The sequence below is a fragment of the Haematobia irritans genome, chromosome 3 (assembly GCF_050003625.1).
Source record: "Haematobia irritans isolate KBUSLIRL chromosome 3, ASM5000362v1, whole genome shotgun sequence".
NCBI classification, from domain to species: domain Eukaryota; kingdom Metazoa; phylum Arthropoda; class Insecta; order Diptera; family Muscidae; genus Haematobia; species Haematobia irritans.
Window position 1 is genome coordinate 42,293,900 of NC_134399.1, and position 16,498 is coordinate 42,310,397.

A 16,498-nucleotide genomic window follows, 5' to 3' on the forward strand; every position below is an offset into this window, starting at 1 on the left:
TATTATTCTCATATTGCTGTTCTCTATTTTGTAAATATGCCGTTATATTACTCTCTACACAGTATTGCCAGGTTGGGGGATTTCGACCAAAATTACGTTTTTCTTCACTTTCGGAGGTATATTAGGGGTTAAAACTATTTTGCGCCTTATGCTTTTGTTTGATTGATTTCTTGAAGTGTGTTACTTCATGATTTTTTACAAAATTTGGAAATCCATATGGGTTTTTGGTAACTTTTATTTGGTTGTTTTTGAGGTAAAAATATCTTTCACCTCATAAAGTAAAACAATACAATACCAAATTTGGTAAAATTCCTAAATTTAAGGAAGTAACGCTAGCATTATTTTCGCTGGTATATATTTACCGAATTTTATTTTTAGTTATTTATTTAATTTTGTTTCTTTATAAACCGAATTTTCAGTTATATATTTTTAATTAATTTAGGTTATGCATTGAATTATTTAGTTTTACCTGTTTTTTAGCATATTGTATATATTTTTTCCTATTTAAATTCCTAACATTTTTTTGGGTTTTAAAACAAATCTAGAACAACTTAAGGGTTATTTCTTATACTTTTTTTCACCTGGTAACACCGCTCTAAATAATTATACTCTCTGTTCGTAAGAATATATAAAATTAATGCCAATTTGGTGCTTTTAGGACCAAAATTAGTGTTTTTTGATATCCAAAAGCACCATTGCATGATGCATTTAGTGCTTTTTTATTTGATTGATTTATTTAATACAAAAAGTTTTTAATGAAGTAAGTAGATTGATAAAAACTCAATATATTGCCAAATAATTGTATATTTTGTTGTTATGAATATAATTTTAATCCTATTATAAAACAATATTGTTATTTAGGAATTCTTTTGAAAAGCATTTCGACAAGTGTAAAGCATATGAGCATGATAAAAATGTAATTAAAACAAGTAATGGAATCCCTGTAAATATAAAAATAATGAAGAGTACATATTTAGTGTCGACAAATTTATTTTGTTCTCTGAATATTATGACTTGAAATTTGTCGTAATTTTTTTACTGAAATTCATTACTGACAAAAATGAATGAAATGAAATAAGCATTAAAAATATAAAGCTGTGTACAACGTACATCGAACAGATTGATTTTTTATAAAGATTCATAATTTAATTTTTGATTCAAGTCAATACCTATTTTATCCATATATCACCTATATTGTAGTGCGAAGGTTTTTCTGTGCTGACTGAATTTTAACTGCCTGGGTATTTTTTGTGATGGGAATTGGGGTGTCAAAAATTAGAATATATTTTTGGTGCTTTTTGCCATTCGGGTGTTGGCATCACTGTCTTTCAGTTCCAATCCTCTATTTTGCTCCTAAACCAGGAATGGGCAGAGAGGAATTGTGTTTGTCTACGTATGTATTTGATGGCTCTCTTTATGCACTTCGGGAAATGTTACTTGATAATAATTTTAACTTAAATGTTGTTTGGGTTTCCAAAAAGGCACTCTGTTAAAAATTACCACATAAAACCCATATGCTTTTGATTGGAAATAGTATTTTCATTGTATACATTTTCAATTTAAATTTTATTTGCATTTCTAAAAATGATCATAAAAATAATGAAATCATTGATAAAAAATATTTTCATTGTTATATGTGGTTATTAAAATAAAGGTTTCATTTTTTTAAATAGTTGATCTAAAAAACAAAAATCTGAAGACAAAAAAAAATACGTCTTCCATATCGTATTGCATAAAATCGCAAAACAAAATGGACTACACATCCACCTCGATCCGTTGCTCAAACGAGACTGAACAGTGTCTCAAAAATACAAATTCATTTTGTAGTGTGTAGAAAACCTGTTTTGAGCTTTAACTGAAAGAGAACATTTTGGAGAGTAAGAGCCAAACGCAGCGTAGTATTTTTGTCCATTAGTAACTAAACTAAAATACACTGTATGTAGATTTTCTCTTTGAGTAACTTACTCTCTTTTTAAGAATTATAGTTAGTCTCAAATTGTGTGAATGTGCCGTTATATTCAACAAGCAAATCGTAAAATTGGAAATTACAATAGTTTGTGAAAATGTCTAAGCCGGTGTACAAGTTTTTTGACAAAAAATCGCAAAACGAATTTACTTGCCAAATAGACCAGTGTAAACAAGCAATACGTATTATAGATAAAAGTCCATTTAATTTAGAACGGCATGTTAAACGGCGTCATCCGGAAAAAATACCGGATTTAACAGTCTCAGAAAGCCACGGTGCATCCAGCTCAAAGTCAGCAAGAATTGATGACTTTTTTGGAGTGAAACCGAAACCAACCAATGTTTTGCTTCATTTGAATGAAAAAACATTAATGGATGCTTGTGTTGAAATGGTCACCAAAAATGGCAGGCCATTTAGTATTATGAATGATTCAGGGTTTCGAAAAATTATCGATCCTATTTTAACGGCTTTAAACAGCAAAATTGCTATTACACCAGAATCCGTCCAGCAAAAAATTGAATCCCTTGCTGACTCCATAAAAGAAGAAATTTCCACAGATGTTAAAAATCGATTAATATCATTGAAAATAGATGCGGCCACTTGTATGGATCGTAGCATTCTTGGCGTGAATGTACAGTACATTAAATGCAATACCATCTGCATAAAAACGCTAGCTATGAAGGAGCTTAAAGAGCGACACACTGGCGAATATATTAAATCCGTTACTGTTGATATTCTGAAGGAATATAACATAAAACCAGAACAAATATATTCTGTCACTACAGATAACGGTGCTAATATGATAAAAGCCGTGGAATTACTTGAAGAAAGAAAGGAAAAATTGGTAGATGGATGTTGTGAACCTGATAATGATACTCTAGAAATAGAAGACGAGGGTCAAGAAAATGACAGTGATGACTGGAGTCAAGAAAATGCAGAAGATAGTAATTTAGATCTCACTGAATGTGGAATTAGCGGATCCAAAATTGTACGATGTGCTGCCCACACTCTTCAACTAGCTGTAAATGAATTTTTTAAGCATCGAAATATTGCCAGCAAAATTGAAAAATGTCGACAAGTTTCTAAGTCAATTCGTACGCCAACTATTATGCTTCTAATAAAAGCATTAAAAATGAAACGCCCGATTTTGGATACAAAAACTCGTTGGAATTCCACCATATATATGATTGAGCGTTTACTGGAACTACGTTCATTTTGCGAAAAAAATTGTAAAACGCACAAAGATTTATATATCCAAAATTCCACTTGGCAGTTTATGAAGGAATTTGTTGCGGTTCTGAGACCCGCCAAAGAGGCCACAATAAATTTGCAAGCCGCAAACTTGGTAGTTGGAGATTTTTTCGGAACGTGGATAAAAATGAAATTGGAAATTTCTTCAATGAGTGCAAGTATGGCGAAGGATTTCATGGTATGTTTGTCGAAACGTGAGGAGTCGTTACTTGGCCAACCAGCAGTGATTTGCGCCCTTTATTTGGACCCGAGGTACAAGAGCCTTCTAAAAGAAGAAGCAGTGGTAAACGCAAAACAGTGGCTGTTAGAAACCTGGCGTCAAATACAACATCTAAAACCAACAACTCAGAATAGTCCAAGTGAAGGAGCTGCAAGTAAGAGTACAACAATGATGGTAAGTAATATATAAGCTAATAAAAAATAACATTTTAAGATACTTTTTTTTAAATTTATATAATGATAATCTACGTTATGCTTCTAGGATTGCGATTTAAGTATGGTGGATAATTTTCTTCAATCCCAGTCAAACAGGGCTGTATCGGAAAATTACGTAAGAGAAGATGACATTAAAGATAAAATAAATGACTTCTTTTATCAAGCTCGCATTTCGGCACAGAGCAGTGTTCTGCAATTTTGGGATGAACGTCGAGCACACCCTCTGTATGAGCTGGCATGTGTAGTTCTAGGTGTTCCAGCTACACAAGTGAGCGTAGAGCGGAATTTTTCTGCTCTTAAATATATATATAATCACTTACGCTGCCGCCTAACGGAAGCAAATCTGTCAAACATACTTTTAATTAATCTAAACACAAAATCTAAATAATTAATTTTTACTACTATTTGTTTTTTTGTTTTTCTTTTACAATACAACTATTGAAGTAAGTTTTTTTGTTTTCGTAAAATAAAACTCAATTGAATAAATAATACAATGTTTGTACTATAATTTTCTGGAAGAGGAGCGGAGCGGAGCGTGGAGCGGAGCGGAGCGATTTTTTTTTTCTCGGAGCGGAGCGTGGAGCGGAGCGTTTTTTTTTTCTCCGGAGCGGGAGCGGAGCGGAGCGAAAAAAATGGACCGCTCCGGATCCCTGGTTTTATGTGCTTGAAAATATCTGCTACCTTTCCCCTTCTTTTTGCCGTATAAAACTCCTGTCCCGGAAGCTGCTTGTAGTCGGCTTTGACGTAGGTTTCGTCGTCCATTACCACGCATCAAACTTCGTCTGCATCGTCGTGTACAGCCTCCGGGATCGCGCTTTGGCCGTCGTATTTTGTTTATCATCGCGATTTGGAGTCACTACCTTCTTGTCGATAGTCCGGCTCGTTTTTTGGCTCGATGCACGGTTGTAGACGATACACCCAGCTTATTTGCTGCATCTCGGAGAGAGAGGTTAGGGTTTCGCTTGAAACTACCGGCAACTCTCTTGGTCGTCTCAGCGGCTTCCGGTTTTCGATTTCCCCCCGATCCAGACTTCCTGGCTGTCGACAAACGTTCCCCAAACACTTTAATTACATTTGTAACGGTAGATTTGGCAACTTTTAGCGATTTTGCCAGCTTTGCGTGCGAGTAGCTCGGATTTTCGAGATGCGCGAGCAAAATTTTGATACGCTGATCTTCTTGCTTGGACGGCATTTTGACAACTGAAGAGTGAATTCCAAAATCAAAATAGGAGCAACATTCTACACACACACACCTTCAAAATAAGGGGTGTTCAGGTTTTTTAATTGCAAAATTGAAATAAATTTTGACCGTATCACCCTTTATGCTACTTCTCATTTGGGTGATAGATCGCTATGAATAAAAATGAAGCAAAAAACTAAAAATTATTCAAAAACTTAAGATGTAAAGTAGTGATGTCATTTTTCACACTTGTAACTACAACCAAATGCACTTTCTACTGTAAATTTTTTTCTAAAAGTTCGAACATTTTTAAAAAAAAGTACGAAAGTTTTTCATAAAAAGTACGAACATTTTTCATAAAAACTACGAAAGTTTTTCATAAAAAGTACGAAACATTTTCATAAAAAGAACGAAATTGTTTCATAAAAAGTACGAAGATTTTTCATAAAAAGTAGGACTTTTTTCTTACAAACTACGAAAATTTTGGAAGAACTTTTCTTTGTTAAAAGTACGAAATATTTCGTACTTTTAATGAAAAGTTTCTTTGGTTGTAAAACAATGACAAATTTCGTACTTTAATGAAATTTTTCGTTCTTTTTACGAAGAAAATTCATTCGGTGTTGACACTAAGCAAATAAAAAGTTTAATGACAATCGTTGAATCTCTTATTGTAAATTCGCGTTTATTTGTTTTAAAAGAAAATGCAGTATAAGAAAGGAGAGTTTCGTTTGTCTAGAATTTCGTTTCGGTGGAGAGTATTTTTTCTTTGGGTGTACTTGTAGTCGAGTACAAATTTGGAAATTTAAGTCGTCGTTAACATGACTTAAAGGACTCTGATAGCACTGGAAGAAAAAAAACTAAAAAATGAATAAAATAAACTTTGTTTCGTACAATCAAGTAAGCAAAACTTAAATACAACAAATATATACAGCATTAAGTTCGGCCAGGCCGAATCTACCCACCACCATGAGTCAAATATTATAGTTTGCTTTAAAATTTCAAGGGGGTTTGATGACAGATATTCTCTCAAGCAGAGCCGTTCAACTCGTACACTTCCCGAAGATAAATTAAAAGATTTTACCTATGAAGACTATATCGGATTTTGGATTTATAATAACCATTTTTCTTTGAGTTTTAGAGGAATCATTAACATCTCTTGTAAATGTGGAAAAAATGATGAAATAACGTCTTGAATGGAAATCGAGAATCTGTAGATTTTTACCCCCAATATTTAAATGATTACGAGAAGTAAAATCTGGAAATTTTATATTCAGTTTCAAGCAATTTTCACCAAATGGACCGATAAAAACTAGATCCGATAGACGTTTTTGTGAGTATAAAATACAATTTCAGGCAAATCGGATAAAAACTACGATTTCTAGAAACCCAAGGAGTTAAATCGAGAGATCGGTCTTAAGGAGGCTATACTAAAACAGGGACCGATACTCACCGTTTTCGGCATATCTCTTTATGGTCCTAAAATACTTTTAGATTTTAAATTTCAGGACAATTGGATAAAAACTACGGTTTCAAAAATCCCAACCAATAAAATTATTTCTTGCACACCTATTTATAGTTCTAAAAAAACTCCAGATTTTCAATTTCAGGCAAATTGGACACCAACTACGGTTTCTATTTACAAGCCCAAAAAGTAAAATCGGGAGATCGAACATATTGACCGATACGCACCGTTTTCGGTGCACCTCTTTATGGCCGTAAAATAATTCTAGATTTCCAATTTTGTGCAAATTGGATAAAAACTACGATTCCTATAAGCCCGAGAAATAAAATCTGGAGATCGGTCTATATAGGGGATATACAAAAACATGGACCAATACTCACCATTTTTGGCACACCTCTTTATGGTCCTAAAATACCTCTATATTTCAAATTTCAGGAAAATTGGATAAAAACTACAGTTTTTATAAGCACAAGACCCCAAATCGGGTGGTCGGTTTATATAGTCCCCATATAAACCGACCACCCGATTTGTGGTCTTGGATCGATATATCGTGCTGTGCAAAATTTCAGCACGATTGATTCATTATTGAAGTCTGTAGCGTGATTACAACAGACAGGCAGACATACAGACAGCCAGACGAAATCAATATTTCGATGTTTTACAAACTGAATGACAAACTTATTATACCCCGTCACCATGGTGGTGGGTTTAAAAAAGAATTGTGTCTTAAATTTGCCATTACTTCAATTCTTTGCTTCTTGGTATCGGAATCAATGCCAAACTCGTTAGTGTAAAGACAAAATCTTTGAATTGAAATTTGCGATTTTTGTCTAAATAAAATAAAAGTATAAATACATATGGTTTTTTAATTACAAGGAATACAAAAATCAGGCAACAATACTGATGCTAAAAATTTCAAAATTATTGTTTGTCAAAATACATAAGTCTATGTCTGCTATTTGAAATCTTTATATCACAAGTATATCTCTCTCTCTCTCTCTGCATAAGTCCTAAAATGGCAAAAGTTTTCAAACATTAACTGTTTTAACGACCCTGATTCTGTGGCTCATTTGATGCCATTAGTATTGTGCTTGCTGTTTGTGTAAAAGAAACAAAAACACCATAATACGAGGATAATAGCTTCTATTTAGTGTTATAATCAAAAGTAATTATTGAGTTCTTTTCAAATGTTTCCGAAATCGACTTAATGCAACCAATAAAGTGCAGGTTCACTTATTTCGAGAATGAGGACATGAAGGAGAAAACTACCAATGTTGCACTGGATATTTAACAAGGACTTGGCTTTAGTGCTTGGGTAGCGGTGACTTTTTATTCTTTTGTATTCTTACATCCACTCTGGGCTTCAAGCAAACCATGCAACTAATTGAGTGAATATACTCAGGTATATATGAAATGAATATGCTTTTGTTTAATTTAGACAAAAATGGGCAAAGTCATGTGTGTGTGTGTTTTTTTGTTGTTGTTGTTGCGCTATTAATGTTGCATTCGAAATCAATTGTTTGGAAACACTCTGCATAAATAAAATCCAATATTTACCAAGTATGTACAACTCTAACTGCGTAGTTAAATATTTGCTAGTTATGAATTATTTGTTTCTTATAAAAGGGAGTACAGTAGACATAAACACATCTCATATAAGAAACAAGTAAATAAAGACTAAAGTCGGGCGGGGCCGACTATATTATACCCTTCACCCCTATGTAGGCCAAAATTTGTGTTACCATCTCAACTACTTCACATTTGCTGGAAGCTATATAAAGGAGACAATTTTTTTTCTTCTTCTTATAAAGGAGACAATTTTTTTCTTCTACTAAATCTCTAGAATTAAAATTTAAATTGGCTAACGCTATCGAGTTAACTGGAGGAAACTTCCATTGAAAATGGGTCTAAAATATGGGAGCTATATATAATCTGAACCGATTTTGACTAAATTTGACATGTATAGTTAGAATAATAATTTTGCTATCTATGCGAAATTTCACGTAAATGGGAGTATAACCTTGGCCCCCCTGGTTATATGAGTGCAAATCGGACGGAAGATATATATGGGAGCCATATCTAAATCTGAACCGATTTCAACCAAATTTGGCACAATTACCGATACTACTAAACGGACTCCTTGTGCGAAATTTGAAGAAAATTGAAATCACGGCAAAACCCTGGATTTTGAGGCCATATAAGTTCAAATCGGACGAAAGATATATATGGGAGCTATATCTAAATCTGAATCGATTTTGACCATATTTGGCACATACAATAGTATCGTTAAAAGTACCGCTTGTGCAAAATTTGAAGTAAGTCAGGGCAAAACTCTGGCTTTTGAGACCATATAAGTCCAATTTGGGCGAAAGATATATATGTGAGCTATATCTAAATCTGAACCGATTTTAACAACATTTGACACACTTAACGATACTATTAAACGTACCCCTTGTTCAAAATTTGAAGCAAATCACGGCAAAACTCTGGCTTTTGTGGCCATATAAGTTCAAATCGGACGAAAGATATGTATGGGAGCTATATCTAAATTTGAACCGATTTCAATCAAATTTACCAAGCATTGGTAGAATGCCAAGTCTACCCTCTGTGCAAAATTTCACGAAGATCTGTAGTAAACTTTGGCCTCTGTGGTCATATGAGTCTAAATCGGACGAAGATATATATATATATATATATATATATATATATATATATATATATATATATATATATATATATATATATATATATATATATATATATATATATATATATATATATATATATATATATATATATATATATATATATATATATATATATATATATCTTCGTCCGATTTAGACTCATATGACCACAGAGGCCAAAGTTTACTACAGATCTTCGTGAAATTTTGCACAGAGGGTAGACTTGGCATTCTACCAATGCTTGGTAAATTTGATTGAAATCGGTTCAAATTTAGATATAGCTCCCATATATATATATATATATATACATATATATATATATATATATATATATACAAGCGTGTTAACGACAACATAAATTTTTAAATTCAGATTCGACTTCCAGTAGAAATTATGCTATGTTTCAAGTAAAAAACGTCTTTGATATAAAATGCTGAAAAACATGTCCTATTTTTGAACACATTTTTGCTTTGTCAAGATGCAAAAAGACAACAAAATAATTCCATATCGGACGAAAGTTATATATGAGAGCTATGTCTAAATCTGAACCAATTTCAATAGACTATACTACTAAGACTATACTACTAAGTGTTTTCAAGCAAATAACAGTAAAACTCTGGCCTCTGGGGTCATATAAGTGCATATCGGGCGATAGATATATATGGGAGTTGTATCTAAATCTGAACCTATTTCTTCCAAAATCAATAGGTTTTATTCTGACCCAAAAGAGAAACATAAGCCAAATTTGAAGTCGATTGGACTAAAACTGCGACCTACATTTTGATCCAAAAATATGTTCACAGACCGACGGACAGAAGACATGGCTAGATCGTCTCAGGGGCTTGCCCTGAGCATTATTGTCAAAGGCACCATGTGTCTCGGCTTCTTCTGGAGCCTGCAAAGATATGTATAATACCCTGTTCCACAGAGTGATGTTTGCTTGCACGACATTATAAGTACAAATAAACAAGGAAATAGTTAATAAATAAATAAGTAAAGTTAATTTTGTGCTTCCTTTACTCAAGTAGCATCCTGTTTTCGCTGACAAAAAAGTTTTTTTTTATAAAGATCATTTTAGGTTGTGACCATGTTTTTTATCTGAGAGAAAAACATTTTTGACAAATACCATAACATGTTAGATCGTGACCAATGTCTTTTAATTCAAACAAAATTATTTTTATCAATATAATAATATTTTAGATGAGGACAATTATATTTTTCCTAGAATTATGTTCACTGTGTCAACATGGTTGCAGGAGAAAATGTACATGGTCGCCCCAAAAATAGCTCCTACCATATTATTTTGCTCTTCGAATATGACCGTGACAACCATATTTCTTCTCAGCGTGTAATTGTTGCGAAAATATTCCATATCATAAAATTTAGCTTATCAAAAATGTAAACCAAAACCTGTCCCGTGGCTACGTATAGAAACAGATTTTCACACAGCTTGCAACTATTTTAATTTGTGAATTGTAGCAAAAAAGGATAATAAAAAATATTAAAAAGTTAATGCATATATTTATTGTGATAGAGTTGCGTACATCGGTGTAAGATTATCACAAAATACAAACATAATGAAATTAAATCGCCATTCCTCCCCAGCCAATCGGCTCTTTTTGCACATTTTCATTTTGTGTTTATTTAAACTTTCCTGCATCAGATTTAGTTTTAAATTTTCCTCCCTACATCCCATCAATTGGGTACAGGTGACAAAATGGCCTTACTAAAATATTAGTTGATGATTATGGTGCAAAAGTCAACTGAAGCCAATGGCTGTGAAAAGAGGTCAAAGAGCTGCAACAAAGATGAATATAGTTAATACAACATCTAAATTGTTTAAAATCGCTTCGATGAGTACACCTGTACTCACCCTTACATACATTTCCAGCTGGGAATTGAAGCAATAGGTTAGGGCTGAAAGATGCTCTTCGAGAAAGGCTGTAAATTCTGAATTCTGCTTGCAAGCACTTTGTAGTTTCTTTCTACACGGACGAAAAAGACTGTTTTTCATATGCTTTGGTGTAAAAATTATATTTTTAGAACTCCGATTTTTAACACAATATTTTTAAGTGAAAGCATATAATGTTCATAAACTAGAATACCATGTATGGGACATACATATTAGTATGTTTGGGCCATAAAATGTTTGTAAATACAATATGCTTAAATGCAAACATATATTAATTTAGAAATAGCCTATAAACATATATGTGTTTGGAAAGAGAGACCTAGAGAGTATGCTGCAAGTAAAATAATGGAAGTTACCAATTGACGCCTTAAAAATATTTGTTCTACACTATGTCAGGTTTATTAACCGATTTTGACTGTCCGACCGATTCATGAGTACTATACCAATGACTAAGTTCCTTATACGAGGGCAGTTCGGAAACTTCTTAGCCTAGCACAAAAAGCGCGGTATAAACAGAAAAAAGTTAAGTAGTTTGGAAACTTCCATCTCTGTCAAATTTTGTTTCGATCTAACAACTCCTTCATATATGTTAGAAACAGGTGTTCAAAAAAGACGCATCCGCATTATCGGGACAGGAAATTCGTAATGATACGATGAATGTGTTAGGTGAAAGTGCTCCTTCATATACGTTCTGTTAACAAACCCAGGTTCAACCCCCGGTCGGAGCGAAAAAGTTCAATTTGAAACCCAGCAAAAACTGGGTAAGCACTAGTGATTCTTCTAGTAGTATAACCTGGGATTTAAAAATAATAACTTACCTGTGTAGACCAAAAGTGATTCATTTTATTAATACCAGTAATTAAAATCATATCTTGAGGACCCGGTTCGAATCCTGCTGAAGCTCTCCATTTTTAATTTATTTGTTTTTAATTTTTATTAAATATTAATTAATTAATTTTCTTTGAAAATTTGCATTTTTCTTGATTTGTTTTTAATAGAATAACTTCTACAGCACCGTTAGTAGTAGCGAAAATTACATTTCAGAAAAAATTGCAACATATTAATTGATAATGCCAATAAAACATACCCATATTTTCTTAAGTTGTATAGTACATCATTTACATTGCAAAATTACATCCATGCCATGGGGTAGGGTATAGTGTGTTGGATTACAAAACAACAGGTCTGAGTTCGATTCTTCCTGGGCGTCATAGAGATTTCAAAGTACGAATTGTACCATAAATATAAACAAAGAGAGAAAGGGGTAGAAAACGACCGAGATTACGAAACTAACTTATAAGAGAGAATAAAATCTATAAATAGATATGAGAGCAGCAACTCACTCGCTCTTTTTGAGTCTATTTACGGTAAACTTATTATTTTTGGAGAGCTGATATGCTTGTGACGAAGTACTTGTTTTTCGATTGCTAGTATGCTTCCTCCTATGTCATGTCCATGTAAAAGTATTACTGCTGATATATGTACGAAGAAGTTGTTACCTAATTTGGTGCAGGCATACTTGTACTCATACCTGGTAATAGGAGTTTTTGCTAAGAAATAAGAAAATAAAAGTGCAATAAAAAAATTGTTATAAATTAACAGTGAAAAATTCTTTTTCGTTTTTTTTTTTTTTAATTTCTTCATTCAAATTAACTTCCAAGGAACAACTTCTGAAGCAATGCAAAGGATTCCGTCCTATCAAAAGCCCATATAAAATTCATTGCAGATGAACCAAGTTTGCACTACTTCCGGATCACAAGTTGGGGATCTAAACTACTTTTTTGGAAGTTCTTTTTTTGCTGAGATGTTACAAGTAAACTATAAATGTTATCTAAAATTGACACAAATGCAATGCATTTTACATGGTTTTATAATAGTTCGGAAGACGTCTTTTTAAGTATCCACTCACAGGAAAAAATATCACCAAAATATTCCCAATCAAAAAGTTGATTGAAGTTGAAAACTTTTTCAATTAAAAAATTAATTGATACTGTTAACTTTTTAATCAAACTAGAAACATTAAGTCCACTAAGTCAATGATTGGAAGTTTTTAAATATTTCAATTAAAAAATTAATTAATACAATTAACTTTTTAATCAAACTAGGAAGAGTAGGACAGTAAAAAAATTATGGATATACATATATTTTTTAATTTTAAAATTTAAAAATTTTTTTGAAACTATGAATTTTTGAATCAAACTAAAAAGGATTTAAAATAGTTATAGAAAGTGATTGAAATTTGAATATAGTTTAATCGCTATATTAGTTTCGTTTTTAATTAAAAAATTAATTGAATTTTGCAATCCATATCAATTAACAATTTTATTGAATCAATTAAAAAATGAATTGAAATTTGCTAATGAAATCAATTAATTTTTTAATCAAGTATTTTTTGATGCTCAATTAAAACTGTGATTGATACTATCATTTTCGTGATTGAAGGCATTTCAATTAAAAAATTAATTGGATCAATTTCAACGATTTCACATTAGTTCTCTAGACGCAAAGTTATTTCAGTTTTCGGATTTCATAAAAAACAAAGATATAATTTAAACAAATTCTTAATTTTTTCGAATTTGCGTCTTCCGACAATTCTATCTAAAATTTATTGCGTTATCTGCATAAAAGAAAGGCTTTCTTACATCACCTCAGAAGAACTTCTTTTAAAGCGAAAATTAAAGAAGACCATTTTGGACGTACACTAAAAGTAATGGAAGAAAAACATTTTTTAGTTGGGAATATGTTATATAAAATTTTAGGTGGATTTGATGAAACATATTCATTAAAGAAGATCGGATCAAATGGTACGATTCCTGAACTTATATTTCAAATTGACACACATGCAGACGACATCAGATTCTGGATTTGAGTTGTAGAGGAATCTTAAACTTCTCGTCTAAGCATGCTAGAAAAATAATTTGAAATGTGAATTATCATATATTCGAATGAGCACTAGGAAAGTCGGGACATTTTATTACTACACAGAAAAATATATCACCAAAATATTCCCAATTAAAAAGTTGATTGAAATAGATTAATTAAAAAATTAATTGATATTATTAACCTTTTAATTAAACAAGAAACATTACAACAATTAAGTCAATGATTGAAAATTTAAAATTTTCAATTGAAAGTTAATTGATCAAAATCGAGAGAGTAAGACAGTTAAAAAATTATGGATATTTATTTTAAATTCTTAATTACAACTTTTTTTGAAACTATGAAACTAATGAAATCAATTAATTTTTTAATCAAGTATTTTTTGATGCTCAATTAGAATCATTTTTGCGATTGAAGACATTTCAATTAAAAAATTAATTGGATCAATTAATTTTGTGATTGAATCTGAAAAAAGTGTGTGTAGTTTGAAGGATGGACTAGGTTTAAGTGACAGCCACTTCTCAGGTTCTCTTAGATTATTCGGTCCATTGTGATACGACCCCAGCAAAAAGCGTCGCCAAAAAAGTAGTGAAAAGTTCTTTTTGGATCCGGGAGTGGTGCAAAATTGGCGCAGAAGCGATGAATTTAACACGGGCTTGTCATAGGACGGATGTCCACAATTTCAACAGCCGGTGCACTGAATTTGCATCAATTTTTAAGGTGTGATGCGAATTCAGTGTTTTAGATATGAATTAAGAAATTTTGTGATATTTGGGCAAATATATAATTTTTACTTCTGGATTGCACTGAATTTGCATCAATTTTTAAGGTGTGATGCGAATTCAGTGTTTTAGATATGAATTAAGAAATTTTGTGATATTTGGGCAAATATATAATTTTTACATTGTTTATGAGTTTTAATGCATTCTTACGCTTGTGTGGAACGTTTTAAAAAATTCGCCACTTTTCTTGAATGAATTTGGCATTTTTGGGGCAAAATTTAAATAGTTTTTACCTTTTACTCTTAATTCTATTTCAACCTATTTGAAAAATATTTTAAATTTTCCATTAAAAATACGAAAAAAGCGAGTTATAAAATGACTCAAATGAACTTCCTGCACCCTCAAAAAAAAATGCTTCTGTAATATATACCCCAAACACATTTTGCTTCAGGCATATATGTTTCCAGGATTGGTCCAAACAAAATATTGTTTGTATTGTTTAAACATATTATGCTTCACCTTAGGGCATACACTGGTAGAAAAAAATTTTAATGAAATTTTCTTTGTGTGGATCTGTTTTTAGGGCGCCAATTGGTTACTTCCGTTAATTTACTTGCAGCATACTCTTTAGGTCTCTCTTTCTAAACACATATATGTTTATAGGCTATTTCTAAATTTGAGTTCCAAACATATAATTTTTACACCCAAACATATGAAAAACGTGTGTGCTGTTAAAATAAAGAACATCTTTGGGATAACATTTTTGTATTGCTTTTAAAGTTGTGCCTTTAGAAGAACTTAAATTTTTTGCTGGGATATTAATTAAAAGGGAGTATTACATATAGATACTTTTAGTTTTTACTCTTGAACTCACCCGGTTAGTTTATTCCGTGAAACAACCTTAATCTTCCAAAAACATTGGCAGACTGACAAGAGGTCTCTGTTGATTTTTTCCCTCCGCATCATGACAATGACCCGTTATAGCAGGTATCAGAAGTGATATCTGACTTCTTCAAAAGACTTGCTTTTCTAGTGCGCGGTTTATGATTAGATGGGGGGTTTAGTATGAGCTTGCAGACAACCAGAAGCATACTAGCAGGTTCTAGTTCCCCTGGAATATATAACGTAGTTCCTATATATTCCGCGAATCGTATAAGTTAGCAAGGACAGGCAACCATTTTAGGTGAACATTGTACGGCTCAGTCAACTCGTTGGAAGATTTGCAGCAGTCTATGGCCGTTTTCGAGTTTCATGGTTTATAACAGGGTTGATATCTTCCTATTCAGGTGTCGATACAATTTTTATTTGCTTTATTTCTTATTATTACTGTTATAATGCCCTTTTCTTAGTTTTATGAAAAGTGAATATCAAATAAAATCCTTGTTTTGCTTAACTACAAGTCTGATATGTTTTGTTTTGATGTTTTGCTTAACTACATGTCTGATATCTGATTTCATTAATTTTTTATTTTAGTTATGTAAAAATGTGTTACCTATGTTAACTCATATTAAAAGCAAAAAAACAAATAAATACAAGTATGGCCGTAAGTTCGGCCAGGCCGAATCTTATGTACCCTCCACCATTGATTGTGTAGAAACTTCTACGAAAGACTATCATCCACAATCGAATTACTTGGGTTGTGGTGATACTTTGTGAGTTCTCACAAAATATTGGCTCTAAAATCTATGACAACGTTGGAATTTTAAATGCAAACGTACTGAACTCAAATTGATTTTTACTAAATATTTCTTACTACAATATCCTATACTATACGAGTACTAGCGTAGACCCAATATTTTGTGAGACCTCACAACTTACCGATGGTAAGGTATCTTAAAACTTCTTAACATCGTCTTCTAAATTGCAAGTTACTCCATACGTGGCATATATTAGACAAAAAAGGTATATATAGGTAAGTGAGTTCTCACAAAATGGATATGGACCATTTTTTGTGTGATTGGGGATCGATTTATCTGAGTGCTATATAAACCGATATGGACATA

The 16,498-nt window shown here is 32.1% G+C and overlaps 1 protein-coding gene across 1 annotated transcript in view; it reads left to right on the plus strand.

Annotated features, from left to right (window-relative positions):
* Positions 1-2,063: 2,063 nt before the first annotated feature.
* Positions 2,064-16,498, plus strand: part of LOC142230866 (uncharacterized) — a 33,172-nt gene continuing 18,737 nt past the window's right edge. Inside the window, exons 1-3 of the mRNA XM_075301488.1 lie at positions 2,064-2,987; positions 3,240-3,611; positions 3,699-3,989. Of these exons, the coding sequence (XP_075157603.1) occupies positions 2,064-2,987; positions 3,240-3,611; positions 3,699-3,989 (1,587 nt within the window). The remainder of the gene's footprint in view (positions 2,988-3,239; positions 3,612-3,698; positions 3,990-16,498) is intronic.